This window comes from Neovison vison, chromosome 6, assembly GCF_020171115.1.
Source record: "Neovison vison isolate M4711 chromosome 6, ASM_NN_V1, whole genome shotgun sequence".
Lineage (NCBI taxonomy): Eukaryota > Metazoa > Chordata > Mammalia > Carnivora > Mustelidae > Neogale > Neogale vison.
In genome coordinates, this window is record NC_058096.1 from 213,155,568 (window position 1) to 213,182,325 (window position 26,758).

A 26,758-nucleotide genomic window follows, 5' to 3' on the forward strand; every position below is an offset into this window, starting at 1 on the left:
ACCCCCGGCAGGGTTGGCTGTGAATGGAGGTTGAAGCAAGGAGTGGAGGCAGAGAGGCGTGGGACCCGGGGTCATCAAGAGCCAGGCGTGGCCATGTTCAAGTTTCAGGAGCACTAAGTCTCCAAAGGCTGCTGCAGATAAGGGTACTAATTGGGGTCCCCAGCACATGAAAGGAGCATTTGCAGCCTCCACGGTGTATGGACAGGAGTGACGCACAGCAGGTCATCAGTGATCACTAATGGCATCCATCGAGTTTCCTGCCTCTATCTCCAGACCGGAAATGGCCCGGAAAGCCGAGATTTTTGTTTCTTCCGTTCATGACTGTGTTTCCCGGGTCCGTAGGGCAGAACGTGATTCCCGGTAGGGGCTTAACCGATACTGAGTGAGTGACTGGGTGTTGGAACCTGTGTGACCGGGGCTGGGTCCGGCAGTGGCTCTGTGCTTCCGCCGCTGAGCCCCAGCTGGTGCCCACAGCCCCACCGGCAGTAGCCGCTATGCCTCTTCGGGGGAACTGAGCCAGGGCAGCTCGCAGCTGAGCGAGGACTTCGACCCGGACGAGCAGAGTCTACAGGGCTCCGAGATGGAGGACGAGCGGGACCGGGACTCCTACCACTCCTGCCACAGCTCGGTCAGCTACCACAAGGACTCCCCACGCTGGGACCAGGATGAGGAGGAGCTGGACGAAGAACTAGATGAGGAGCTGGATGAGGACCTGGAGGACTTCCTGGAGGAGGAGGAGGAGCTGCCTGAGGAGGAGGAGGAGCTGGAGGAGGAGGAGGAAGTGCCTGATGACATTGGCAGCTATACCCAGCGGGAAGAGGTGGCAGTGGCTGAGCCCAAAGACTTTAAGCGTGTCAGCCTCCCACCGGCCGCGTCGGAGAAGGAGGAGAAGGCTCCAGCTGTACCTGCTGAGGCCCACGACGTGGCCAAGGCAGCCCCTGAGCCAGCCGCCCCGGAGGAGGTGCCCACAGCTGAGCGGGCACCTGAGCCCGAACCCCCCAAGTCTGAGGAGAGGTAAGGGGAAGGGACCAAGGGGCTGTCACGGGGTCAGTGGTGCCGTGATGGGGTCAGCATGGACCTGGGGAATGGAGGGGAGTTTGTCACAGGGTCGTGGCTGGGGAAGCAGAAGGGACACTGATGCCGTCAGAGGGGGTACAGATGGGCCGTTGTGTCTGAGGGGCCAGAGAGTCCACCAAGGGCCTGACGTCACTCCAAGGGCTGGGGGTCAAGGGAGGGCCGGCCCTGGAGCCTCATGACATCCCTTGCCTCAGTTTCAGGCGACAAGAGGATGAGGAAGGCCAGGAGGGTCAGGACTCCATGTCCCGGGCCAAGGCCAACTGGCTTCGAGCCTTCAACAAAGTGCGGCTGCAGCTGCAGGAGGTGAGTGAAAGCCGCCACCTGCCGGGTCAGGCCCATGTCCCGCCCACACCGGTGCAGGGACCAGACTGCGTACCTCCCCGCCACTCCCGTTCCCCTCCCACCCGCGGCCAGTTCCCAGACCCCGCCCACACGAGCCACGACACGCCCACTCCAGCTTGGCCACGCCCACTCCAGCGCCCCCTCCACCTTCTCCGCACCTTCGTCTGTCCCGGTCTTTTCATGCTCCGCCCACACCAACCTGGCCCCACCCACACTCTTCTCTGTCCTCCCCCCGCGCCGTTCCCCGCCCAGTCCCTGCCCTATAGGACCCCTCTCTGGCCCTAGCTACACCTTGGCTTCATCTGTCTCCGGAAGGGTCGTTCTCTGTTCTCACCCGTGCCTGCCTGTCCTCTTCCCCAACCAGCTGGCCCCACCAAGGCCCAGCCCAGTCTTCCTCATGGCAGCCCGGAATTTTGAGGGGGGTAAGAAGGAGAAGTGAGCCGGAACCTGGAGCTAGATCATGGATATAGCCATGGAGGGGGTCAAGTTCATGGGTAGAGGTAGAGGTTAGGGATGGGGATAGGGCTAGAGGTCAGAGTTAGGGCAGCAGTCAGAGATCAGAGGTCAGGGTTAAAATTGGTGTCAGGGGCAGGAATCGATTCCTGGGATAGCATTGGGTACCAGTGTCAGGGCTGGGGAAAGTTCTGAGGTCTGGTCAGAGAAGAAATTAAATGAAAGATAGGTTGGCATTAGGGTCAGGATGGCTGTTCAGATGGGCAGCAGGATTGAGGCCATTCATTTACCTCTTCAATTGCTCAGGCCACCCTAGGCTGGGGACACAGCAGTGTCCTTATGCAAGTGGCCCTTCCAAACTGGGGTGAGGCTGGCAATAGGATATCCTAAACAAATTCCCAAAGTCCTAGACCGTCACACATCAGAGCCGCAGAAACTTCAAATCAAATTTCTTATGTTTTAAAACAGAATTCTGTTTAAAACAGAAGTACTCCACTCACATGGATCTAAAGGTAAAGGGTAGAAAAGAATTTGCAGTGTGATGTCTATTGAATAACTTTCACTAAATCAGCAAATTAGATGAAAAAAAAAAACAACAACCAACAGCTACTCTTATAATGGAACCAGCCATAGGACAAAAAGTAAATAAATAAATATGGGCAGACTCTCTGGGTTTCATAGGAGCGTAAAACTAATTCAAGACCATCAGGAAGACTCCCTGGAGGAGGAGATACTTAAGGAGAAGTGATATGCAAAATACATCAATAATACTTCCGAAGAGAGGGCTGGACCCTCTCCAATCTTTGCCCACCATACCACCCTTTAGTTGCATCAGAGATGGGGGTGTCAACCCAGGGTCTGCCCTGAGATCCAAATGACAAATGGAGGCTGGTCGGGTGCAGTAGGTGGGAGGGCATACGAGCTAGCACATCTCAGGCAAAGGCCCTGGGGTACAAGATCAGATGAGCAGGTGAAGCTGGGTGAAGGACAGAACCTTACGAGGGTTTAACCAGCCTGTGAGAATCCCAGGACTATAGAGCATGAGCACAAAAGAGGTGGGGAGCCTACCCTGCCCTGGAGAGACAGTGACCGGATCTCTGTCTCACAGTGACCGTATCTCTGTCTGTTCCACAGGCCCGAGGAGAGGGAGAGATGTCTAAATCCCTATGGTTCAAAGGCGGGTGAGTAACGGAATTGTAGGGGTAGGAGGAAGTTTTGAACCTAGAGCTTGAGGCTGCTTTACATCATAGCCTCAGCCCTGTGAGGGAAGCAAGGGGTTCCATTTATTTATATATTTAAGATTTTATTTGTTTATTTGTCAGACAGAGAGAGAGAGAGAGCACAAACAGTGGGAACGGCAGGCAGAGGGAGAAGTGGGCTCCTCCCTGAGCAGGGAGGCCTATGTGGGACTCAATCTCAGGACCCTGGGATCAGGACTTGAGCCGAAGGCAGACACTTAACTGACTGAGCCACCCAGGTGCCCCCAGGGGATTCCATTTAGATGGGGAACAGAGCAAGTGACAGATCGGGTGAAATCATGTAACCCCAGACAGAAACCAAAGGTAGTAACACATGGAATTCTTACAACAAACGCAGGAGGCCTGCTAGCCGTATTTTACAGGTGGGGAAATTGAGTCCAAAGAGGTACATGCCTTGTCCCAGCTGCTTGCTTTATTCACGACCACTCCCCTCCCCCCGCACCCTCCCTCTCCCACTAGAAATAAATGCAGGGTAAAGGAAAAGTCTATTTCCTGCAGTACACCTCTGTAATCCTGGAACGAATTTTTTTTTTTTTTGCTTTGATTGTTTTCATTTCATTACATTTATTTATTTATTTATTTATTTATTTATTTTTAAAGATTTTATTTATTTGAGAGTGACATAACGAGTGAGAAGGAGTAAAACAAGCTCCCTGCCAAGCAGGGAGCCCAATATGGGGCTCAGTCCCAGGATCCTGGGATCATGACCTGAGCTGAAGGCAGATGCTTAACGGACTGAGCCACCCAGGCGCACCTTGATTCTGTTTTTAAATATCTCAGATTATTGCTGTGGCTGCTGGCTCTCTAATGATAATTATTTGGTCTTACATGGAGCAAGTTGCTGTATCTAATTTCTTAAGTTTCTAATTTTCGGGGCTTTCTTTTCCTTCAGCATCTGAGTGGTGAAGTTAGAAGATGTAAAAGATATTTTTAAAATTCCACTAGTGTTTTAAAAATAGCAGCAGGAAGGTGACTGCCTTCCCTTACACGTTCCTTGCACACAAAGGCATGAAGACAGAAGCTGCCGCTCCCAGATGAGCAGGTGTCCTGGGTGGGGAGCCCAGGACGCAGGGACTGACACGGGGATATACTCGTGCTTTATGCAGGAAGTGCCCTTAAGAGAAATCTGTGAGGCGGGCAGGGCCAGGATGGGGAAGTAGCCAGGCACAGGTTTAGTTCAGGAATCAGCACACTTCGGCCTGCTGGAGCATACGAATAGCATCCCAGGGCTTGTCTGGAGTCATTGGCTGCCACCCATCTCTCTCATTGTACAATGAGAAGCTTCTGGGAAGGAACCACACCTGAACCTTCTTTGAGATGAGAGCAGCTCTCAGTAAAGTGAATTCGTACAGGGCACAGAGCTCGTTCAGATCCACCAGCCACTCCAACATTGCCAAGAGGCCATAGCCTAGATTTCCAGTTCCTCTCTTCCCATCAGCTTTTTTTTTTTTTAAGATTTTATTTACTTATTTGACTGACAGAGATTACAAATAGGCAGAGAGGCAGGCAGAGAGAGAGGAAGGGAAGCAGTCTCCCCACTGAGCAGAGAGCCCGATGTGGGACTCGATTCCAGGATCCTGAGATCATCACTCGACCCGAAGGCAGATACTTAATGACTGAGCCACCCAGGTGCCCCAAGACTTTATTTACTTATCTGAGAGAGAGAGAGAGAACGAGCAGGGAGAGAGGGACAAGCAGACTCCCTGCCAAGCAGTTACCCCAACATGGGGCTCGATTCTGGGACTCTAGGATCATGACCTGAGCTGAAGACAGACACCTAACTGACTGAGCCACCCAGGTGCCCCATTCCAGAATAGATTTTTTTTTTAATTTTATTTATTTGAGAGCGAGAGAGTGCACTAGTGGAGGGGACAGGCAGAGGGAGAAGCAGGCTCCTGGCTGAGCAAGCTAGAACCCAGAGTCTGGGGATCATGACTGAGTCAAAGGCAGATGCTTAGCCGACTGAGCTATCTAGGCGTCCCCAGAATAGATTTTTTTTTTTAAGATTTTATTTATTTATTTGACAGAGAGAGATTACAAGCAAGCAGAGAGGCAGGCAGAGAGAGAGAGGAGGAAGCAGGCTCCCTGAGCAGAGAGCCTGATGCGGGACTCGATCCCAGGACCCTGAGATCATGACCTGAGCCGAAAGCAGCGGCTTAACCCACTGAGCCACCCAGGCGCCCCCCAGAATAGATTTTAAATACACATATCTATTTCCAATTCTGAACAAAAGGAAAGGTTTCATGAATATCTTTAGTATATTATTTAGTTTTGCTTAATTCAAATTTTCTTTAAATGTAGGCAACAGCATCATCTCCCCATTTCCCAGATGAGGAAGCTGACATCTAGTATCTTCATTCCCCAGGGCCACTATAACAAACTACCACAAACGAGTAGCTTAAAACAACAAAAATAGATTCTTCTACAGTTCCGGAGGTCAGAAGTCCAAAATCAAGTTGCTGGCTGGCCCCTACTCCCTCTGATACCTGTAGGGCAGATCCTGTCCTTGCCTTGCTAGCTGCTGGTACTTGCTGGCAATCCTCAGGATTCCTTGGTTTGTAGATGTGTCAGTCTAAACTCTGCCTCTTGTCACGTTGCTGTCTGTCTTTTATAAAGGGGTCCACCTAATCTAGTGTGACCTCATCTTAACTAATTATATCTGTGATGACCATATTTCTTTCTTTTGTTCTTTTTAAAAAGATTTTATTTATCTACTTGTCAGAGAGAAATCACAAGTAGGCAGAAAGGCAGGCAGAGAGAGAGAGGAGGAAGCAGGCTCCCTGCTGAGCAGAGAGCCCAAAGGGGGCTCGATCCCAGGACCCTGAGATCATGACCTGAGCCGAAGGCAGAGGCTTAACCCACTGAGCCACCCAGGCACCCCAATGACACTGTTTCTAAATAAGGGCACATTCTGAGGTTCGAGGGGCTAGGACTTAAATGTATCTTTTTGGTAAACACAATTCAACCTTTAATACCCAGGGAGATCAAGGGATGTCCGGGCCTCAAGTGATGCCTGTTGGAGGAAGGAGGAAAGCCTGGGCCCTTGACATCCTTGTGTATGTCTTGCAGCCCTGGAGGTGGCCTCATCATCATTGACAGCATGCCAGACATCCGCAAGAGGAAGCCCATTCCACTCGTGAGCGACCTGGTGAGCGCCGATGCCCTCTCCTCCCCCCACAGAGCAGGTCTGCCATAAGCAGTGCTCAATCTGCACAACTGCCCATGGCAGACCTGGGACTGGGAGCTGGCAAGGTGTTCTCTGGGACTAATGTAATCTGATTTCTACCCTACCTGCTGCATGGATACTTCAGGCCATGGTGAGTGATGGTGACCTCGGCCTCTAGTCTCTGTCTCTTCTCCAGGAATCACCCCCCGACACAACTAGCATCTTTCAACTGGTCCCAACCCATGGGTTCTGGGAGGGATGACCCTGTCATGTCCTGCAGTTTATGGATGGGAAAGAGAGCAGGTGACTCCCGACCTTGGTTCCTGGAATGGCTGGAGATCATGCCAAGTGCAGCTCCTGAGTCTGGTGGGGAGGGGGGTGAGTCAGGGGTGTGAGGCTGTACACCTTCCAGGGTCCCTTCTAACCCAGAGTCTCTGTCACTTTCCAATTCTTTGCTGGCTCTGCTTCTGCTGCTGTGACCTGTTTCCTATTCGTGGCTGTGGTTTCAATCCATGGCTGGTGGCTGTGGATTCTGCTTGTGGTGACAACCCCATGGGCGTGAATCCACCCCTGTGACTCCCTGGGTGATTTCCCTGCCCTAGTCCCTGGTCCAGTCCAGAAAAGCAGGCATCACCTCGGCCTTGGCCTCCAGCACTTTGAACAACGAGGAGTTGGTATGTGGGGCCCTCCCCTTTCACTGGTTGAAGGGTGGGCTGGGCTGGGGCTTCCTGGAGGAGGTGGAAGGGAGAGTGTGGCAGAGACAGGCATTCCTAGCTCCCCATAATCTGGTTTCCAGAACTGGGTTGTGCAACATCCTGCCGACATGATCTGTGCCCAGGAACCGTGGTCCCACGGTGTATTATACTCAGCAAAGGGGTGAGGGCGGGACAGGACAGCGCCCCATGCCTCCCCCCTCCTTCCCCTCAGAAAAACCACGTTTACAAGAAGACCCTGCAAGCCTTAATCTATCCCATCTCCTGCACGACGCCGCACAACTTCGAGGTGTGGACGGCCACCACGCCCACCTACTGCTACGAGTGCGAGGGGCTGCTGTGGGGCATCGCAAGGCAGGGCATGCGCTGCACCGAGTGCGGTGTCAAGTGCCACGAGAAGTGCCAGGACCTGCTCAATGCAGACTGCCTGCAGCGTGAGCGCGGGGCTGGAGGGGCGGGGCTCCGGGGTCGGGGCGGGGCTCCGCGGAGGTTGGGGGGGGCTGGGCGGGGCAAGAACCAAGGCGGGACTCCTTGGCGGGAGGGTTGGGGCGAGAGGAGGGGAAAGGAGATGTGAGAGGGTCAGGAAGGGGTGGCGCGGGACGCAGGGACTAGCTGAACTGTGCAAGGGATGGGCTTACTGAGAGTCAGCGGTTCCCCTGGAGAAAAATGGGTTAGGACTAGGGTTAGCTCGGGAAGGAGGGGGCTCAGCCTGGGGGGAGGAGTCAGAGAACCGGCGAGGTCTTGGCAGAAGATGGGGATTCAGAGGGGAAGGAGATTCACTTAGACTGGTGGGGACTGATGGGTAAATGGGTAGGAGGATTCAGAGAGCAGGTAGAAAGTTCTTAGCAGCTCTAGCTTTGGGGGGGTGAGTCACCTGAGCCCCCACGGCTTCAAGGAAGCTCTGGAATGGGAGTTGGGTTTCTCCCTGCGGTGAGGGAGCGCGCTCTGGACAGTGACTGCTGTCTGCGTCCACAGGGGCCGCGGAGAAGAGCTCCAAGCACGGGGCAGAGGACCGGACGCAGAACATCATCATGGTGCTCAAGGACCGCATGAAGATCCGGGAGCGCAACAAACCCGAGATCTTCGAGCTCATCCAGGAGATCTTCGCCGTGACCAAGACCGCGCATACGCAGCAGATGAAGGCGGTCAAGCAGAGCGTGCTGGACGGCACATCCAAGTGGTCAGCCAAGATCAGCATCACTGGTGAGGCCGCAGGGGTTGGGGGTGGCCACAGGGCCCCTTCTCAGCCCCCTGTGTTTCCTTCTATGACTCTTCCTTTTGCCGTGTGTACTTGAGTGTGTCCGTGTTTTTAACATGTCCATGTGTGTATTGGTGCTCCCCGGGGGGGAATGTATGCCTCCAAATGTGAGCGCATGACACTCTGTCTTGGTTGGTGCCCCCCGCCCCCAGAATCAGACTCCAAGAAGAGTTGAGGGCACATTGTTTATTTGTGGGGTGATGCAACCCAGTTGAGAGTAGAGAAGCAGGAGTTGGGAAGTGAGACTGGGAGGGATGGAGCCCTACACAGGGTGCCAATGATCCTGCAATGCTGTAGACAACTGGGGCTCAGACCTGTGTGCCCCACCCCCACCCCCTGGAACCACTGGGGGACAGTGTTGAACACCACCCATGCTCACCCAGCTCACACAGCAGAGTGGTCCTACACAGGGGTGGGGACTTAGTGTCCAAACTCATTCAAGTTTCCCTGAAAGCAGACCCCAAGATGAGGATTTCAGGGCAGTGGGTGTCCAGGAGGTGGCCCCAGGAAGCCCCAGTGCAGGTGGAGACATGAGTCTGGGAGCAGGTAGGGAAGGAGCCCTGCAGGTGACTCCCTGAGCAACTGTAAGCTCAGTCCTGCTGGAGATTTCACAACAATGTATGGAATGTCCCTATCCAGGGGTGGCCCTGGAGCACGTTCCCATTCTGAATCAGCTGAGGGCTCCCTGGGCTCTCTAGCAAGCCCTTCATATCTTGTGGGTGTCCCCAGGGGTTCCTGTGGTCAGCACAAAGCCCTCAGACCATGTCACAGGTGTCTCCAGCAAGAAACCTGGACCGTGTGGCAGTAACTCTTCTCAGCCACCTCACTCCTTGAGCCCCTATTTGTATTTGTCTTTGTCTTACAGTGGTCTGTGCCCAGGGCTTGCAGGCAAAGGACAAGACGGGATCCAGTGACCCCTATGTCACTGTCCAGGTTGGGAAGACCAAGAAACGGACAAAAACCATCTATGGGAACCTGAATCCTGTATGGGAGGAAAATTTCCACTTGTAAGTGCCTGGCTGAACCCCTGGGCCCCCGGGGCGAGCTCTCTGCTGGGGCAGCTGAAGGGGCTCCAAGACCAGGCTGTGCCTGCCACCTGACTCCAGCCTCCGCCTCCCCCCGCCCTGCAGTGAATGTCACAACTCCTCAGACCGAATCAAAGTGCGTGTCTGGGATGAGGATGATGACATCAAATCCCGTGTGAAGCAGCGATTTAAGAGGGAATCTGATGACTTCCTGGGACAGACGATCATCGAGGTGCGGACACTCAGCGGCGAGATGGACGTGTGGTACAACCTGGGTGAGCATGGGTGGTGTTCTGCAAGGGACAGGGAGGGCACCCCAGGGAGCCAAATTGGGGAACGGATGTCAGGAGGAATTAGTCTAGGAGCCCAATCTGATGGGGAAGGCAGGGGCTGTAAAGTCGTATCTGATGGGGGAGGCGGGGGCTGTAAGGCCCAATCTGATGGGGCAGGAAGCAAGACCTGGAGATCCTAGTTTGAGGAGAAAGGCACAGACCCAGGAATCCTGTCTAAGATGAATGGATTCTGGAGCTCTTGATCTGATGGGGGAAGCAGGGCCTGGGAGCCCAGTCTGGGGGAGAAGCAGGGCCTAGGGCTCCTGGTTAAAGAGGAAGATGCAGACTCGGGAATTTAACTGGAAGCAAGGTCTGGAGTTCTAGTTGAAGGAGGAGATACGACCTAGCAAGTTCTAGGCTAATAGGAATGGCACAAGCTTAAAGAACCAATCTGAGAAGATACGCAGGTCTTAATCTCAGGGAATCCAGGAGGGCTAAAGTCATGCATACATTAAAATACCCCAGGCTGTGTTGGAAAGTTCTGCTGCAGCCATCCATTTCTGTTTTCCAGACAAACGGACTGACAAATCTGCTGTATCGGGTGCCATCCGGCTACACATCAGTGTGGAGATCAAAGGCGAGGAAAAGGTGGCCCCGTACCATGTCCAGTACACTTGTCTGCATGAGGTGAGGCCCGCTGCTCTTCCCTGCCTTCAGAGCTCACTGTGATCTCCCAAATTGCCTCCACTTACCAGGCCTGCCTGCCCTAGTTCTACCTTCCTCTTTCCGGCCACATCATCCACACTCCCTGGGCCTCTAAGACTGTCCCCCATGTCATTCATTCTGCCTGGAAAACTCTTCCTTATCCAGCCAGCTTCAGGGTCCCCTCCTTCTGGAAGCCCTCCCTGACTTCCAGGCAGACTCTCACTACACAGCTCCAGGTCTCCCATCTGTTCCAGACCTGAACAGGGCTCTCCTGGAGATAATTCAGTTCGTTGAATGAGTAAAGGATTGCATGGACAAATAGACAATGAGCAGATAAAAGGATGAGTGGACAGACAGATTTGTGGTTGAACTGTTGGAAGTAGAGATGAGTGGATGAGTAAATTTGGGGGCAGATGGATAGGTGGATGGGTAGAAAGATGGATGATGGATGAATGGATGGATGAATTGATGGGTAGATAAATAGGTGATTGATGGTTGGATGGGTGGATAGATGAATTGCTGTATGGACACATTAAGCTGTGGGTAGTTATAGGGGGTGGATGGATGTGTGGTTGGATTATTAGAAGGGAGGACTAGGGCATGCATGAAATTTTGAGTAGATGAATGGGTGGGTGTGTGGATGAATGAATGAATGAGCAGGCAGACAGATGGAAGGTGAGATAGATGGGTGGATGGATGGATGTAAGAAAGGATAGAGGAGTGGATAGGTGGATTCTGGGGTAGCTGGATCTCTGAGTGAATGAGTAGATGGGTAGATAAATGGATGGGTGGCCAGGTGGGTGAAGTGTCACAAGGATGGGTGATTTGCTGGGTGGAATTTTTGGTAGTTGAATGAATTGGTAGGTGGTGGATGGATGAAAGAATAGACATATAAATGAATGAATAAATGGATGGATGATATAAGCTTCCCCAGACCTGGGATCTCTGACCCCTTGTGTCTCGATGCGCTTTTCATGATGCCTTCTCCATCTTGGTGGCAGAACCTGTTCCACTTCGTGACAGACGTGCAGAACAATGGGGTTGTGAAGATCCCAGATGCCAAGGGTGATGACGCCTGGAAGGTTTACTATGATGAGACAGCCCAGGAGATTGTGGATGAATTTGCCATGCGCTATGGTGTGGAGTCCATCTATCAAGCCATGACGTGAGGCTGCAGGCTGGGGTGGATGGGAGGGCAAGGTGCAGGAAACTGGGCTGAGAGGGCCACCAAGTGGACACTGGCAGACCTAGTAATGGAAGGGTTCTTGGGAGAAGGAGCCACAGAGGATGTGGGTTTGATGGGCATTCTGTAATCCCCTGGAGGTTGGAAAAGTGCCATTTCTAGGAGCTGAAGTGATGGGGTGAGAGTCAGAGGTAGAGCAGAGATAGGGCAACCCAGAGAGGAGACAGAGAGAAACTTGGAAGACACAATCAGCCAGAGGGAATGGTTTGAGGGTCAGAGGGAGCCACTCACAGATGCTGTCTTGGAGGCGTTCTGGGAGGGAACACTGCCTGTCCTGGCTGGATGCCAGGCCCAGTTTCTCCCATTCCCTCCTACCAGCCACTTTGCCTGCCTCTCCTCCAAGTACATGTGTCCTGGGGTGCCTGCCGTCATGAGCACCCTGCTCGCCAACATCAATGCCTACTACGCGCACACCACCGCCTCCACCAACGTATCCGCCTCTGACCGCTTTGCTGCCTCCAACTTCGGGGTCAGTCCCAGGGACTGGGGCTGGGGGAGGAAGGAGAGCCCAACCCTGTGCTGGTCAGACCCCGTGTGACTCCCTGGTCTCCAACCTGGACCTGACTTAGTGTGTTACTTTGTACCAGTCACTTGCCCTCTCTAAGCCTCAGTTTACCCCTCTGTAGAATGGAAACGGATATTACGAGGGTTCCGATAGGGGTGCACTTGGTGTATAGTAAGCACTTACCCAATATGGCAGCCAGCTTTAGCTGCTACACTTGAACCCCATGTCCCTGCTTCCATTCATCCCCCTCTCTTCCCTCCTCAGAAAGAGCGCTTTGTCAAACTCCTGGACCAGCTGCACAACTCCCTGCGGATCGACCTCTCCATGTATCGGGTGAGAAGTACATGCATGATGACTTGCCTGCTCCTGCCCTTAGGGGGGAGCTCCCAGCCCATGTGCACATGGGAGGACCCATCTTAACGTGTGGAATGTGTGCCTTTGACATGAGTACACATATGTGGGCTGCACCTGCCCAATATGCATCCAACTAGAACCCCCTGGTTACTTCAAGGTGTTCTCATGGACCCTCACATACTTCCTAAAACTTGGGGGTTTCTTGCCTTTCCCCTAAAACAGTCTCCCCCCACCCAACCCTCTTCTATAACCCCACCTCTCTTCTCCCTTCCAACAGAATAACTTCCCAGCCAGCAGCCCAGAGAGACTCCAGGACCTCAAATCCACTGTGGACCTTCTCACCAGCATCACCTTCTTTCGGATGAAGGTAAGGAGACCCAGTCCCAGTAGTCTCCAACAGGCATTTTCTAACACTCTTAGATCCTAATCGAGTAACATTTCTCCTAGAGAATAGTGCCCTTTCTCAGTGACCCTCTGCTTTCATACTACTACATTTCCTTAAACCCGTAACCACTTGTAGCCACTTCCTGTTCCAGCTGTGCGGACTTGTGCCTCTCTCCCTTCCCCTAGGTGCAAGAACTCCAGAGCCCACCCCGAGCCAGCCAGGTGGTGAAAGACTGTGTGAAAGCCTGCCTCAACTCTACTTATGAGTACATCTTCAACAACTGTCATGAACTCTACAGTCGGGAGTACCAGACAGACCCGGTGAGGACCCCAGATAAAGCAGAATAGAATAGGGGATACCAACCTGACCTTGGCCTAAGTCCCAGGTCTGCCATTTATCAAGTGATTTAACTGAGTCTCAGATTTCCCTCTGTAAAATGGAGTTATAAAACCTTATCTCAGAATTGAGGAGAAAATTTAATGAGATGCTATCTTTAGATAAAATATAAGTAAGTGTTTAGCACCTGATATACAATAGATATTCAATAAGTTCAGTTTTAGTTAAACTTAGTTGAGTTTGGCATGCAGTTTACCTGGGATAGAATCACTATTCAATAAATGTTGAGTTGAATTTAATTCCTGAAGTAGAATTGAGTTTGGGCCATTTCAATTCAATTTATTTGAGATCTTTCAACATGTGTTTGTTTATCTACACACATAATGCCAGGATTGTCAGTAAGATTTCCAGGAGTTCATACCATTTTAGAAGGGAAAGATATATACACTGAAATTCATAACCTAGGGTGATCAGCTCTGGGATGGAGGAACTGCAGGAGACTGTGGGAGCTAAGGTGGCCCCTACTTCACCTTGGGCTTCTGATAGACGATAACACATAAGCTCACTTTAGTTATATTTTATTTCATTCTGTTTATTTACATTCAGTTGACTTCAAGTTGAAGTCAACCTGAGTTGAAATCAAGTCACTTTTAATTGAATTGGGTTGAGGTGCTCTAGATTAAAATGGGTTGGGTTTAGTTCACCTATAAACAGTTTAGTTCCATTTATTTCTGTACAGGTGACTTAAAATTGCTCTTGGCTAGTTGATGAGCAGAACTGAGTTGGATTAAACTGGGTTTCACTTAATAAAAATCCATTTGTTTATATTCAGTTGATTTGATGTTATTCTTAACTGGGTTGATTTAGCTTGAGTGAGGATGAGCTAGGTTGTTGGGTTAGATATAGTTGAGTTCACTTGAGTTGGGTTGAGTGGGGCTCATTTCAGTTGAATTTAGCTACATTTGTTCTCACTGATTGGCTACAGTTGGATTGAACTGGCCTGAGTTTGTTAGGTTCAGTTGAGTAGGTAGAGTTGGACTGGACTGACAACTCAGTTGAGTTGAATTAGATTAAGTTAGCTGGGTTGAGTTCAAGTCAATTTATTTCCATTATTTTGACTTAGGATAATGTTGATTTTGGATGAGTTGATTAGGTTCAATACAATTGAATTCATTTGAGTTTAATTCAATCCAGTTAAGTTTAATTCCACTACATTCAGTATAATTGGCCCAAGTTCAGTTTCATTAAATTAATTCTGAGAATCTCCATCTGTTAAGCTAAATGGGCCTGATTGGCATTCATTTCAGTTCCATTTGGTTTAGTGGGCTTCAGTTGTTTTCAACTAAATTCAGTTCTATTCACTTTTATGAGTTGAGTCTAATTAAGATTTGTTGAGCTGCATGGACATGAATTGTTTGGGCCAGTTTAATGAATTCAGTTTCTTTTCATATAGCTCTCTTACCTGAACCACCCATGTGTTAATGGGACCCTTTCCTCACTAACCTCTTGCCCCCCAATAATGAAATAACTGAGGCGCCCACACATGGACACCATTGCCCAATGTTTCCACTTCCCCACTCTAGGCCAAGAAGGGAGAAGTTCCCCCAGAGGAACAGGGACCCAGCATCAAGAACCTTGACTTCTGGTCCAAGCTGATTACTCTCATAGTGTCCATCATTGAGGAAGACAAGAATTCCTACACTCCCTGCCTCAACCAGTAAGTTGTGTATCTGTGCAGTTAACTATCTGGAGGTCATCGTGTGTGTGTATGTGTGCACAATTTTGTGTTTTATGTGTAAAGGTAATCATGTCTAATTACACATAAAATGATGTGTGTGTGGAGGCAACTATAGGTGTGGTTGTGCCAGAATGAAATAGGGCATAATTTGTAAACATAAACATAAAATTGTGTGTATGTATAAAATCACTGGTATAATCAAACATATATTTTGTATGTGTAGATTTGTGTGAATAACAATGTGTACATATGTATATGATTTTGTTTATGTGTGTGGGTTTATAAATAACAGTGGACACTGTTGCTCAAGTATTTACTATGTGCTTGATACTCTACTAATTGTTTTGCATTTAAATTGCATTATATATTTTGTGGGGATATAATTCTGTGTATAGTTGTGCCTTTGGGTTTAATTGTATATTGTATATGCATACAATTGTGGAATGCACTTCAATATACAATATTGTACATTGTGTATTTGTGTGTGAGAATGTACACAGTTTTGGTTTGTAGGTTTATATGTCTGTAGAATTTTCATCTTTGTTAACTGAATGAACTGTTGTGTCTTATTTTTCCCTGAGTGCTAGAGGGGCTTCTAACTTGGGTGTGCCAGTATCTCTTGGTTAGTCAGATATTCAGTTAAGATCAGGGATTTGGCATGGATGGACTGAAGAGTGGATGGAAGTACAGGCAGCTAGATGGAGATATGACTGAATGGGGAGATGAACAGATGGATGGGTAGATGGTTGGATGAATAGGTGGATGGATGGGTAGATTGGTGGAAGGATGAATGAGTAGTAAAGGAATGGACAGATGGCCGACTGGATGGAGAGATGGATGGATGGATGGATGGATGGATGGGGAGATGGGTGAGTGGATGAGTAGGTGGATGAATGGATAGATTAGTGGAAGGATGAATGGGTAAATAAAGGAATGGATGGATAGTTGGTTGGATGGAGAAATGGTTGGATGGATAGATGGATAGATGGGTGAGTGAATGGATGGGTAGGAAAGTGAATGACTGGATGAATGAATGGATGAAGGGATGGCGAGATAGACAGGTGGAGGCTCAAGGAGAAGCAAGGCTTCAGTTGAGTCACTCAGAAAGTCAGTGGCTTTGGGGAAGCTTGAATCCAGAACTGTCTGTCCCGTATTACCCTCTGGGCTAGGAAGGCCAAAGCAGCCTTCGCCATCCTGCTTCCTTCTGCCAAGGTTTCATACTTCCATGACTTTCATTAGGTTTCCCCAGGAGTTGAATGTGGGTAAAATCAGTGCCGAAGTGATGTGGAACCTGTTTGCCCAGGACATGAAGTATGCCATGGAGGGTGAGTACCCCATCCCCATGTTTGCTACCCTGGCTACAGCAGGTAGCTGTGCCTCAGTAGTATCCCCTGCAAGGCTGTGAGCATCCTGGAACCTCAAGCTTGAGGTTGGACACCTGTGATGGTGAGAGCTGGTGCTGCCAAGACAGAGGGTGGAGACTTTCATTCTCCCCCTACCAGAGCATGACAAGCATCGCCTATGCAAGAGTGCTGACTACATGAACCTACACTTCAAGGTCAAGTGGCTGTACAATGAGTATGTGGCAGAGCTTCCTGCCTTCAAGGACCGCGTGCCTGAGTACCCTGCGTAAGTCCCCTGCCCAAAGCCAGAGTAGCACTGACAGCTAGACTGAGGCCCAGAGATGAGGGCTGACCTACTCAGAGTTCTTTGGGCACCAAGGGCATCGTGGGGTAAAATCCTGGCATTCTGTATTTTCAGTCATTGGACTATGGGCTCCCATAGCCCAGACAATTAATGTCTAAATATCAGGAACTGCACTGAGCAGTGCTTTTTCTCATTTATCCTTTGACAAGGATTCTATAACATGGGGGCATTATAATTTCCATTTTGTGGATGAGAAAATGAAGAGTTTAATGCTGAAGGGCTTGCCCAAGGTAACATTTAATAAGTGATGGGGCCAGGATTTGAACTCTGGATGTCTGACTCATGAGCTGCGTTGGAGAGCAGGATGGTGGTCACCATTGACCAAGGGCCTACTATGTGTTGTGTCAATCACTGCTCACAGTAGCACTGTGAGCTAGATTCTCCGCTGTTGTACAGGTAAATGGGATCCCAGAGAGGAAATCCAGTTGTCCATGGGTATTTTATCTGAACCATGAATCCTGCGAGTATGAGGCTTGCTGTGACAGTGTCACAAGGTCTATTTCATGGCTGAAGTAACTGAGACCTGGTGGGGTAGGAAAGCAGGGGGTACCCACCCAAAGGACACAGTGTGAGTTCAAGGGAGAGAAGGACCTGCCCAAGTACCATTCAGAGCTAGGCAAAGCAGAGGGTTGGGGACAAGAGGTGGCAAGACCCCCACCCATGCTCTCTATTCCAGGTGGTTTGAGCCCTTTGTCATACAGTGGTTGGACGAGAATGAGGAGGTATCTCGGGACTTCCTGCACGGGGCCCTGGAACGAGACAAGAAGGATGGGGTAAGGAGACTGGCCCATGATCAAGCCCCTAGTCTGCTCACAGTGGTCTCACTCCCTCTGGGGTCCATTGGGATCCAGTATGGGGTCAAAAATTGCTCTTGAGTTGAAGCCAGTCTCTGAAAGGTGGCCACGATCTTCGTCTTGTTTTAGTGTTGAAAGTGTTTTGTTCATTCAACAAATGAATGCAAGTTCAAGCTGGGAGCCCCTCCTTCCTCATCGCCTCTGTGTCTACCTCTTAGTCATCCTTGCACACTATTCGCCTCACCCAGGGCAGTTGGTCTCTGGTTCTCCCCATGGAAAGCAGGAGGGTTAGATGGTGGGGACTGTCTGGTTCTGACCCCTCTCTTCCTTCCTGGCTTCTTTCTCACTGCAGTTCCAGCAGACCTCAGAGCATGCCCTATTCTCCTGCTCTGTGGTGGACGTCTTCTCCCAGCTCAACCAGAGCTTTGAGATCATCAAGAAACTCGAGTGCCCTGACCCCCAGATTGTGGGGCACTATATGAGGCGCTTTGCCAAGGTGCGGGAGTGCAGTTGGGGTTAGAGATGGAGTCCAAGTGAGGGATTGGGATAGGGTCGAGGCTGGGGTTGCAGTTGAAACTGGGATTAGGGTCAAGGTCAGGATTGGGGTTAAATTTGGGATTGGGGTCAAATTTGAGATTGAGGTCAAAGTTGGCATTGGTGATATCAGTGGGATTGGGGTTGGGGTTGAGAACAATGTTGGATTGTGGTTGGGGATAGCATTTGGGTTGAGGTTGGGGTTGAGGTCAAGGCTGTGATTAAAGTTGGAGATGAATCTGCAGCTGGAATCAATGCTGAAAATGGGGTTGAGATTGGGTTTGGGTTTAGGGTTACTGTTAGTATGAGATTCAGTTTGGCATGGAGGTCAGAGTGAGTGTTGGGATTTATGTAGAATTTGGGTGGGCTTTGGGGTGAGTTTGGAAGTTGGGACCATCTTACTGGGGTTGAGGGTTCCAGTTAAGTGGCTTGAGGCTGGGTTGCAAGTAGGAATTGGGATTCCTGCAAGTAGGAATTGGGATTCCATCTGGGGTTCAGTCATGCTTGTGTTTGGAGCTGGGCTCATGTGATGGTTGGTTGCTCTGTGAAAGAGCTAGGTCTACATAAAATAATCGTCTTTACCTGGTGGTACCTCCTGTTGGTTGTGAGGGTCATCCTGGGTGAATTCACTCATTCAAGTGGTCTATCTTGAGTGCTCATAGGGATTCAGGTTCATTCCTGATCTCACTAGTGGCTCTTGATGGACCCACCCAGCCCTAGCCCCTGTTCTTACTCCCTATCTTTGTCCTCCCCAGACCATCAGTAATGTGCTCCTCCAGTATGCGGACATCATCTCCAAGGACTTCGCCTCCTACTGCTCCAAGGAGAAGGAGAAAGTGGTGACCTGTGGGGGACCCTATCCTGTCCCCTCCAAGCCCCACTCTGCACCTCCAAGTCTCCATCCTTCCCTGGGCCCTGATACTTATATCTGTGTGTGTCTAACTGTGTGTATTCATGTACTTGACTACATGTATCGGGGGTGATCTGGAGGTGAGGGCACATGCCTTCAGTGTGTCATTGTCTGAGTGTTGTGAATGAAGTCTTCAGGGTGTATGGATGTAAGTGCGCAAAGCTTTGAGCCCATGTAGGAAATGTGGGTATGTGACAGGAACTCCCCCATTCCTGCTATTCCCAGAATCCCAGCCCACCCTGGAGAAGTTACTTGAGCCCAATTTCCCTCTGCTAATCTCCAGAAACCAGCCCCCCACCCCAACATTTCCAGGAATTGGGTCCCAAATGCAGTCTTCCATTTCACAATGACCCTATGGGGCCCTCCTCTGGACCCAGACCCTGAAACCATCCTGGGGTCCCTGGCAGTGGATGGGGGAGGCTTTGAGGAGGGGTCCTGAGCCCTGACTCCCTGCTATGTTTGCATCCCTAGCCCTGCATCCTCATGAACAATACTCAGCAGCTCCGCGTGCAGCTAGAGAAGATGTTCGAAGCCATGGGAGGGAAGGAGGTGAGGCGAGCCCCACGTATGGTCACCACTTTCCCTCCATCCCTGCAGTCCCCTGATGAATTCCATCTCAGCACTGCCTCTAATCCAAGCAAGCAGCTCTACCTTTTGTGCCTGTTTCCTCCCTAGTCCCTTGGGATCTCTTTCCCTGTGTTGGGTGGGAAAATGCCCCATTTATGTGGATGCTTTATAAATCTAACCTGATGTCCTTTTTCCCTCCTCAGCTTGATGCTGAGGCCAGTGACATCTTGAAGGAGCTTCAGGTGAAACTCAACAATGTCTTGGATGAGCTCAGCCGGGTCTTTGCTACCAGGTGGGGACACCTCCAGGGCTGGGAGCAGACAGGAGGGGGCAGCCCCAAGACCTGTGAGCCTGGGGAATCCAGAGACTCAGCAGATGTAGTGGTGAAGACTTCAGGCTTGGAGTTAGAGCTGAGTTCAATCCTGGCTTCACCACTTGCTAGCTATGTAGCCTTGGGTGAGTTATTTAACTTCTCTGAACCTTAGTTTACTCATCTGCAAAGTGGGGATGATGATAATAATAGCATCTGGGTAGGACTATGCAGTGAAATAAACAGCACAGGTGAATGTCTTAGCTCTGTGCCCAATTCAGCTATCATACATCACTTCCTCCCCTGCTCAGTTATATGCCATGGCTCCTTGATGCTCAGGATAAAACACCAAGGTCCACGGTCAGCTTCTGAAGCCTCCTCTGGCCCTTTCTCTGGGAGGCCTGGAAAGTCTGGTCTGAGCTCCTCCCCTCTGTGCCCCCAGCTTCCAGCCACACATTGAGGAATGTGTCAAGCAGATGGGCGACATCCTCAGCCAGGTGAAGGGCACGGGCAATGTGCCAGCCAGTGCCTGCAGCAGCGTGGCCCAGGATGCTGACAATGTGCTGCAACCCATTATGGACCTGCTGGACAGCAAGTAAGCCAGGCTGGGTAGACTGGGACAGCCAGAAGAGGTTAGGGATGGGGTTCTTAGAGACTGGCCTAGAGAGGACACTCAGGGCATGTTTGCTGGTTAGATGGTTTGGATGGGTGTAGGGGTAGAGGTATGAAGGGATGGAAAGAAGGGTGGGTGAATGGTTGGGTGGACTGGTGAGTCCTTTCGTATGAGTTAATGGATGGTGGTTGGATGGATAGATGACATGAGAAATAGGTGGGAAGACTGATGGGTAGATTACAAGATAAATGCTTAGAAGGCTAGATGGAGGATAGATTGATAAAAGAAGGGATGGGTGGACAGGTGGATGGGTAGATGAAATTAGGTAAGTATTTGAATGGATGAATAACTGGATGGATGGATTGATGGATGGATGGATAGATGGATGGATGGATGGATGGATCCACTGAAATACAGATAAATGGATGGAAATGTAGATGAGAGGATGGATGCATGGGTGAAAGGAAAGAAGGGAGAGAGGGAGGATGGAGGATGGGCAGATGGATGGGTAGAAGGATGTCTGGGAGGGAGGAAGCAGGGCAGGGGAAGCAAAAAGATGGAGGGGTCATTAAAGAACGTTGGGGGAGGGATAGTTTGGTGGATGGGTGGGTCATTTGCTGGATGGATCATGGTGGATCCATCAGAGACAGAGACTCTGTGTCTGTCAACCCCCATGCATCCAGTCATGCATTCTTTGTTGTTTACCCTCTCAAGTTTGCCCTCTTCCCACCATTCCCTTCCTTTTTGCCTGAACATGGCCTCAGTCCCCTCACAGTCCCTAGTCTCTAGCCTTCCTATTCCAGTTTACCCCTCACTCTGTTCTTTCGAACAGGAAAGTCTGCCTCTGTCTCTCTTGAGTACTCCATGGCTCCCCACTGTCCTCACGCTAAGGCCCAGGTCTTCCTCCAGCCTGGCCGCTGCTGACCTATCCAGCCATCGTTTACTTTTAATGTGTGTCACAGATCAGAGTCCCAGTAAACCATTCTGATCAATGGGGTCTCCTCAGACCCCATTTAGGGGTCCCTGTACAGGCTCTGTGCCGTCTTGTGTGTGCATGAAGCATTTTCCTGCCTTGCCCATTTGTTGAGGGAAAGGCAGTCTTCGGGTTAGGGTCAGCTGGGCTATCTCTCAGACCTGCCTCTTGCCTCCAGCCTGACTCTCTTTGCCAAAATCTGTGAGAAGACGGTGCTGAAAAGGGTGCTAAAGGAGTTATGGAAGCTGGTCATGAACACCATGGAGAAGACGATCGTCCTGCCGCCCCTCACTGACCAGACGGTGAGGCCCACAGGGGGCCATAGGGGATTCCTGGGCCACCTCCCCTGTGGGAGCCCAGAGAACTTGATGCCAGAGTCATTGGGGCTCAGAGGCCAGTAGGGCCATTCAAAGATCAGAGAGGTCGCATATGAACCAAAAGTCATCAAAGAATCAAAAAATTCCTTCATGGTTCAGATATGTAAATGTCAAAGAAGTCAAGTAGAGTTAAGAGGTATCTAAGGGACATAGAGGTCACATGTGGGTCAAGAGGTCATAGGAAGGTCAGAGATCACCCAGAAAATAAAGAGGTCAGCTTGGGGATCACAGAGGTTATAAGAGTCAGTGGTTTCATCAGAGGGCTCTTAGGGTCTATCAAGAGAAAAGGAGGGGAGATACCATGGTCTTTAAAGATCAGAGACCAATAAAACAGAGGGCTCCTAGAGGTCAGTCAGAGGTTACAGAGAGCATCCAAAGTCAGAGAGGTCAAGCAGAGGTCAGCATTCATCCAGGGATCAGGACCATGCCTTTAGAACCCTTTTGGGAAAAGCTCAGAGATCCTGTTCCCCAGGGATCAGCCTTCCAGGTGGTATTGGGTGAACATCTGTGGAGGGGTGTGGCTGCACTTGGGTTCCTCCAGGGAGGTGTGGGGGCCTGAGAACCGCAATGGCACACAGGCTGATGGCACAGCAGAGTGAGAAGACATTCCTGGGGATGGGGTGGGAGACGCTTGGGGAGGATGGGCAGGGTGCCAAGAGGCAATCATGGTGGGGGAGGCTTTGGACCTCCCTCACCTGCCGGTCTCCTCTGGGCTGGGCAGGCGCATGGGGTCCCCCCTTCGGTGCCGTCTCCGCCCCCTCCCTGGCCTTCCTGGGAGACTCATGGTGACTTATTCCCCCCTCCCCACCACCCGCCCCCATCGCGGCTGACAGATGATCGTAAGTAGAGGCCCTTCTGTCCGTCTGTCTGTCCGTCCGCTCTGTGTCTGGACTCGGCCCACCGCGTGGCTGCATCCACCCCCACCCAGTGCCCCCTCCTCACCCACCGGCCCCCCACCCACTGTCCCACTTTCCGCCTAGATGTGCCTGTGTTTGTCTGGGGCGGGGCATGGGGAGGGGGCGGGGCCTGGCGGGAGGGAGGCCACGCCCACCCACCCCGCCCCGTTGTAAGTGCAGAAGAGGTGCCTTCCTGCTCCCAAACCCCAAACCCTGAGCCCAGCACCTTCACATCTGACCTCGTCCTTTAGTTGGAATTCACCCTTAATCCCATGCTCAGACTCCACCAGGATATTGGTCTCTCCCCAAAGCTAGAAGGTTAAAAGTCAACGGAGTCCCTCTGCCTCCCCTCTGGGCTCTGAACTGTTAGCAACCACCCAAAATACAGGCTCTTACCACCCGGGTCCCCCTACTCAGCTTCAGTGCAGACCCCCCACCACCACCACCCCTGCCTTCCCACTCCCATCACAAGACCACATGAATCCCAGACGCACACCCAGGCACCCAGGTGGGAAACAGTATTCATGACTTTGGTGACAGGCAGACTTGGCATCAAATCCCAGCCCAGCCACACTCTCTGTGACCTTGGGAAGTCACTTCACCTCCCAATCTCTATTTCCTTGTCTGGAAAAAGGGGTTAGCTGCAGTAACTCTCTGAGGGTTGTTGTGAGAACCAAATGGGATGATGCATTAAAGTGCTCATCTCTATGACTACCTGTGGCAGTGCTCACTAAATTAGAGCTAATATTGTTGTTGGTGGTGGAAATATGTAAACACATAGTAGGCAGAGATCAATAAAACCACTCAGAGTCCCCCTTTGTGGACAAGACAGGCTATTATAAGATTTCACCTGTCAAAAGTTCGTAAGTGCTCTCACTCCTTTGTAGCTGCAGTCTGCATCTTTGGCTGTAACCACTTGGTGGCAGCATACCCAACAACAGACATTGTGTTTGTGGGCAAGAAGCTAAAGGGATTCACATTTATTGGTGATGCTTTGTATGCTAGATCTCATAGCTGCTCTTATAGTCCACCTTCAAGAAAACCCTTTTAGTGAGGTGGATATTATTATTCCCATTTTGCAGATGAGGAAAACTGATGCTCAGAGAGGAGGAGTCACTTGCTCAAGGCCACATTGTAAACATATGCCAGAGTCAGATTTCAAATTCAGGTTTGTCTGAATTTGAAGGCTGTTTGATCTCCTGTTGACCCAAGAAACATATATACAGTAAATGTAAATGGGTTATATTTTGGCAATGACTTCTCTTCTTTCTCTCTGGCTATGTATTTCTATTTCTCCTCTCTCTTTTCTATCTCTCTGACTCTCTTATAGCTTTTTAAGAGATGGTCATTAAGGTATGCACATATTCTCCCATGCAACCCAGCAATCAGCCCCCTGTGCAGTACAGATGCCCCTTACCTCCTGTCCCCATGAGTACATGTGTGATCACCCTGGGTTCCCACCCCACATGGCTTGCCAGGTTGATCACCCTGTGACATTGTCTCTGCAGGGCACCCTCTTGAGAAAACATGGCAAGGGATTAGAAAAGGTAATGAGGGCCTCATCTGTGTTGAGGTCCTGAGCTCTGGTGTCTGGTGCATGTGTGTGTTCATGTGCATGGGTAGGAAGGTCAGCTGGGGATCATAGGTAAAGGCAGGTGTCCTAACAAGTCCCACAAAGCCAGAAGTCAGAATGAGTTGATTCTCCAGGGACAGGGCTTGGAGTGTGTGTGCACGTGTGAGCAAACATGTGTGCAAACAGTTCCCACCCTCTCATAACAAAACCCAAAGCACTTATCTCAGCCCTGGGCTCAGCTGAATTCTGTGGCTTTGAGAAGGGCCCAGACACTGGGCCACTGCCCTGGACTGAGATATGTGTTGTTTTCATGTAGGTTTTGGTGTTGTTTTTATTGTTCTAATGGGTGTTTGTTGTAAGGAGATGGAAGCTGTGGCAATACATGAACAGTTGCCCTTGCTGTGCATTCATGCAGGAACTATCATATCTGTGAGCACACAAGTGGGGTCTCTGCTTCATGAACATGGGTTGTAGGGCTTCCCTACTCACTCATCCAGCCCTTTGTTGGGGGTGGGGGCACATTCACTGTTCCAGGCACCATATACATGTAAGTGCATCCATGTGGGGGTGAGTGTGTGTTTATGTGTGTGATTGTGCACACATGTGCAAGTGTTTGGGAGTGCATGTGTATATTTTAGTGTGTGAGTTCTTCTGTGTGTACGTGTGCTGATCCAGGTGTGTGTGTATAAACTTTCTGCACTTGTGTGGATATACTTGGGTATGTGTCTCTACATTGAGGGAACTTGTGATACCTATAAGTACATTTCTTTTAGAGTCAGGCATGCTGGGGAAAAGTCTTGGGGGTTGGGAGAGGAGAGAAACCCAAGTTCTTGCTCTTTGCTCCCCCTCCCCAAGGCACCCCATTCCTAGACAGGCTGTCCCCAGGTGATGGGCTGGTTGTAGCCTCCTGGCAGTCTGGTGTCTGGCCAGAGCCCCCAGTGGGAGACAAGGGAAGATGCCTAGCTGGGGAGGGGGCCCAGTGTTAGACTCAGGACCTGGGGGGCAGCTTGTGGGCTGGGGAGCGGGACTGTGCTTTGAGGGGGCAGGGAAGCCCCAGTGAGCATCCTCCCAACAGCCACCCAAACTCTGACCTCCACCTGATTCTCTCCACAGGGCAGGGTGAAATTGCCAAGCCACTCAGATGTAAGACCAGCCTCTCACTGTCTGTCTGGCTCCCACCCCCAACCCCCTCCCCACCCCATGCCTCCTTCCACCTCTGTGGTCTGTGCCGTCTGGGGGCGCACTGTGAACCCGTCTGTGGTCTCTTCTTCCTTTGTTTGTCTGGTTTGCTTGTGAGGGTTGGTGGGTGGGAGGGAGGCAGGAGGGGAGGAGGGGTGGCAGGGGAAACCAAGGAGCAGACAGCTGGGCTCCTAAGTAGCTATGCCTCAGGACAGCCTCAGGGATTCACAGACATGGAACCAAAAGAGTAGCAACAGCCAGGATGATGGTAAGGATATTAGTAGCAGCAGGATAACCAGCTCCCACTGGCCAGCTGGTAGACCGTCAATGTGATTCCAAGCATCCCAGCTGTGAATGGCCCTCCTCACTGCCTAGTCCGCTCAGGACCCCAGACCACCCCAGGGCCCAGTAAATGCAAGACCTCACTGATACTTAGGCCTACCCTATCCCCTAAGCTAGTATAGGTGCCCCTGTTAACCAGGGAAGGAAACAGACCCAGAAAAGTCCAAGGACATGCCTCAGGTCACCCAGCACAGCGATTGAGGGGGGCAGGACTCGTGATTTCCAGGCCAACCATTGCTCCCAGCACTGCTCATGACCTTGAAACCGGATGATAATAACAGTGAACATTGAACAAAGACACATTTGGCTCCAGCTAGACCATGAAGTGGATATGATTTTCCCCAACGAGATAGGAAAGCTGAGGTTCAGAGAGGTTAAGTGACTTGCCCAGGACCACACACCAGAGCTGGGATTTGAACCCAGGCCCCCTCGGCTCATTGGAGCCATAACTCGGATGCCATCTTGCTGGTGTCTGTTTTGGGTGGGGTGGGGGACGGGTACTGAGGTGTGTGTTGGTGGGGAGGATTCTTCCTTTTACAGGGTCAGACGAACAGCCACCCAGATGACCGGGGAAATTCTCCCATAGTGGCATTGGGCCCCAGGAGTTGTGGTGGTGGGGTCATCAGAGACCATCCCATAGTTTTCTTAAAACCCCCTGACTTTGGGTTGGCAAACCTGTCCCAAACTGACAAACACCATCCAGAGCTCCCCTCACCCATGGCTCCTCACTGCCCACTCTTCTCTGTCCCATAAACCTGGGGTCCTGGTGGAGGTGAGAGGGAGGGTAATGTGCCCACACTGGGATCTGCAGGGACAAAGTCACCACCTCCTCCTCAGCACTTCCTGAAGGGGAGCTCCAGACCTCTGCCCCTGGGACACAACCACTGCCTTGCCCAGAGCCTCTGGATAAGAACCAAGATGGTGTCCAAGGCTAAGATGTCAGTAGGGCTGTGGGGATTGGTCTGGAGGACCCCCACCCTCACTTTGGCTGTGACTGTTGTTGCCTGCAGGGAACCCAGATGATCTTCAATGCAGCCAAAGAGCTGGGTCAGCTGTCTAAACTCAAGGTGAGGCCAAGGGTGGAAGACTGGAGGGGGGGAAGCTTCCTAGGGGAAAGGTCGCAGAATGGTGACATGTTCAAGGGACAGAAAC

General features: G+C 51.0%; 1 protein-coding gene across 2 annotated transcripts in view; it reads left to right on the forward strand.

The window, feature by feature from the left end:
• Window positions 1-26,758, forward strand: part of UNC13A (unc-13 homolog A) — a 58,384-nt gene that overhangs the window by 23,162 nt on the left and 8,464 nt on the right. For both annotated transcript variants that reach the window (XM_044253952.1, XM_044253953.1), the window contains exons 10-39: window positions 475-1,014; window positions 1,272-1,380; window positions 3,007-3,053; window positions 6,201-6,279; window positions 6,443-6,448; window positions 6,900-6,971; window positions 7,225-7,444; window positions 7,986-8,213; window positions 9,134-9,275; window positions 9,399-9,568; window positions 10,137-10,252; window positions 11,272-11,435; window positions 11,832-11,982; window positions 12,283-12,351; window positions 12,650-12,739; window positions 12,943-13,077; window positions 14,677-14,810; window positions 16,071-16,156; window positions 16,334-16,460; window positions 17,215-17,311; window positions 17,685-17,828; window positions 18,622-18,705; window positions 19,248-19,325; window positions 19,547-19,635; window positions 20,096-20,248; window positions 21,418-21,541; window positions 22,450-22,455; window positions 24,021-24,059; window positions 25,199-25,228; window positions 26,617-26,673. In XM_044253952.1, coding sequence (XP_044109887.1) covers window positions 475-1,014; window positions 1,272-1,380; window positions 3,007-3,053; window positions 6,201-6,279; window positions 6,443-6,448; window positions 6,900-6,971; window positions 7,225-7,444; window positions 7,986-8,213; window positions 9,134-9,275; window positions 9,399-9,568; window positions 10,137-10,252; window positions 11,272-11,435; window positions 11,832-11,982; window positions 12,283-12,351; window positions 12,650-12,739; window positions 12,943-13,077; window positions 14,677-14,810; window positions 16,071-16,156; window positions 16,334-16,460; window positions 17,215-17,311; window positions 17,685-17,828; window positions 18,622-18,705; window positions 19,248-19,325; window positions 19,547-19,635; window positions 20,096-20,248; window positions 21,418-21,541; window positions 22,450-22,455; window positions 24,021-24,059; window positions 25,199-25,228; window positions 26,617-26,673 — 3,586 coding nt within the window. The remainder of the gene's footprint in view (window positions 1-474; window positions 1,015-1,271; window positions 1,381-3,006; window positions 3,054-6,200; window positions 6,280-6,442; window positions 6,449-6,899; window positions 6,972-7,224; window positions 7,445-7,985; window positions 8,214-9,133; window positions 9,276-9,398; window positions 9,569-10,136; window positions 10,253-11,271; window positions 11,436-11,831; window positions 11,983-12,282; window positions 12,352-12,649; window positions 12,740-12,942; window positions 13,078-14,676; window positions 14,811-16,070; window positions 16,157-16,333; window positions 16,461-17,214; window positions 17,312-17,684; window positions 17,829-18,621; window positions 18,706-19,247; window positions 19,326-19,546; window positions 19,636-20,095; window positions 20,249-21,417; window positions 21,542-22,449; window positions 22,456-24,020; window positions 24,060-25,198; window positions 25,229-26,616; window positions 26,674-26,758) is intronic.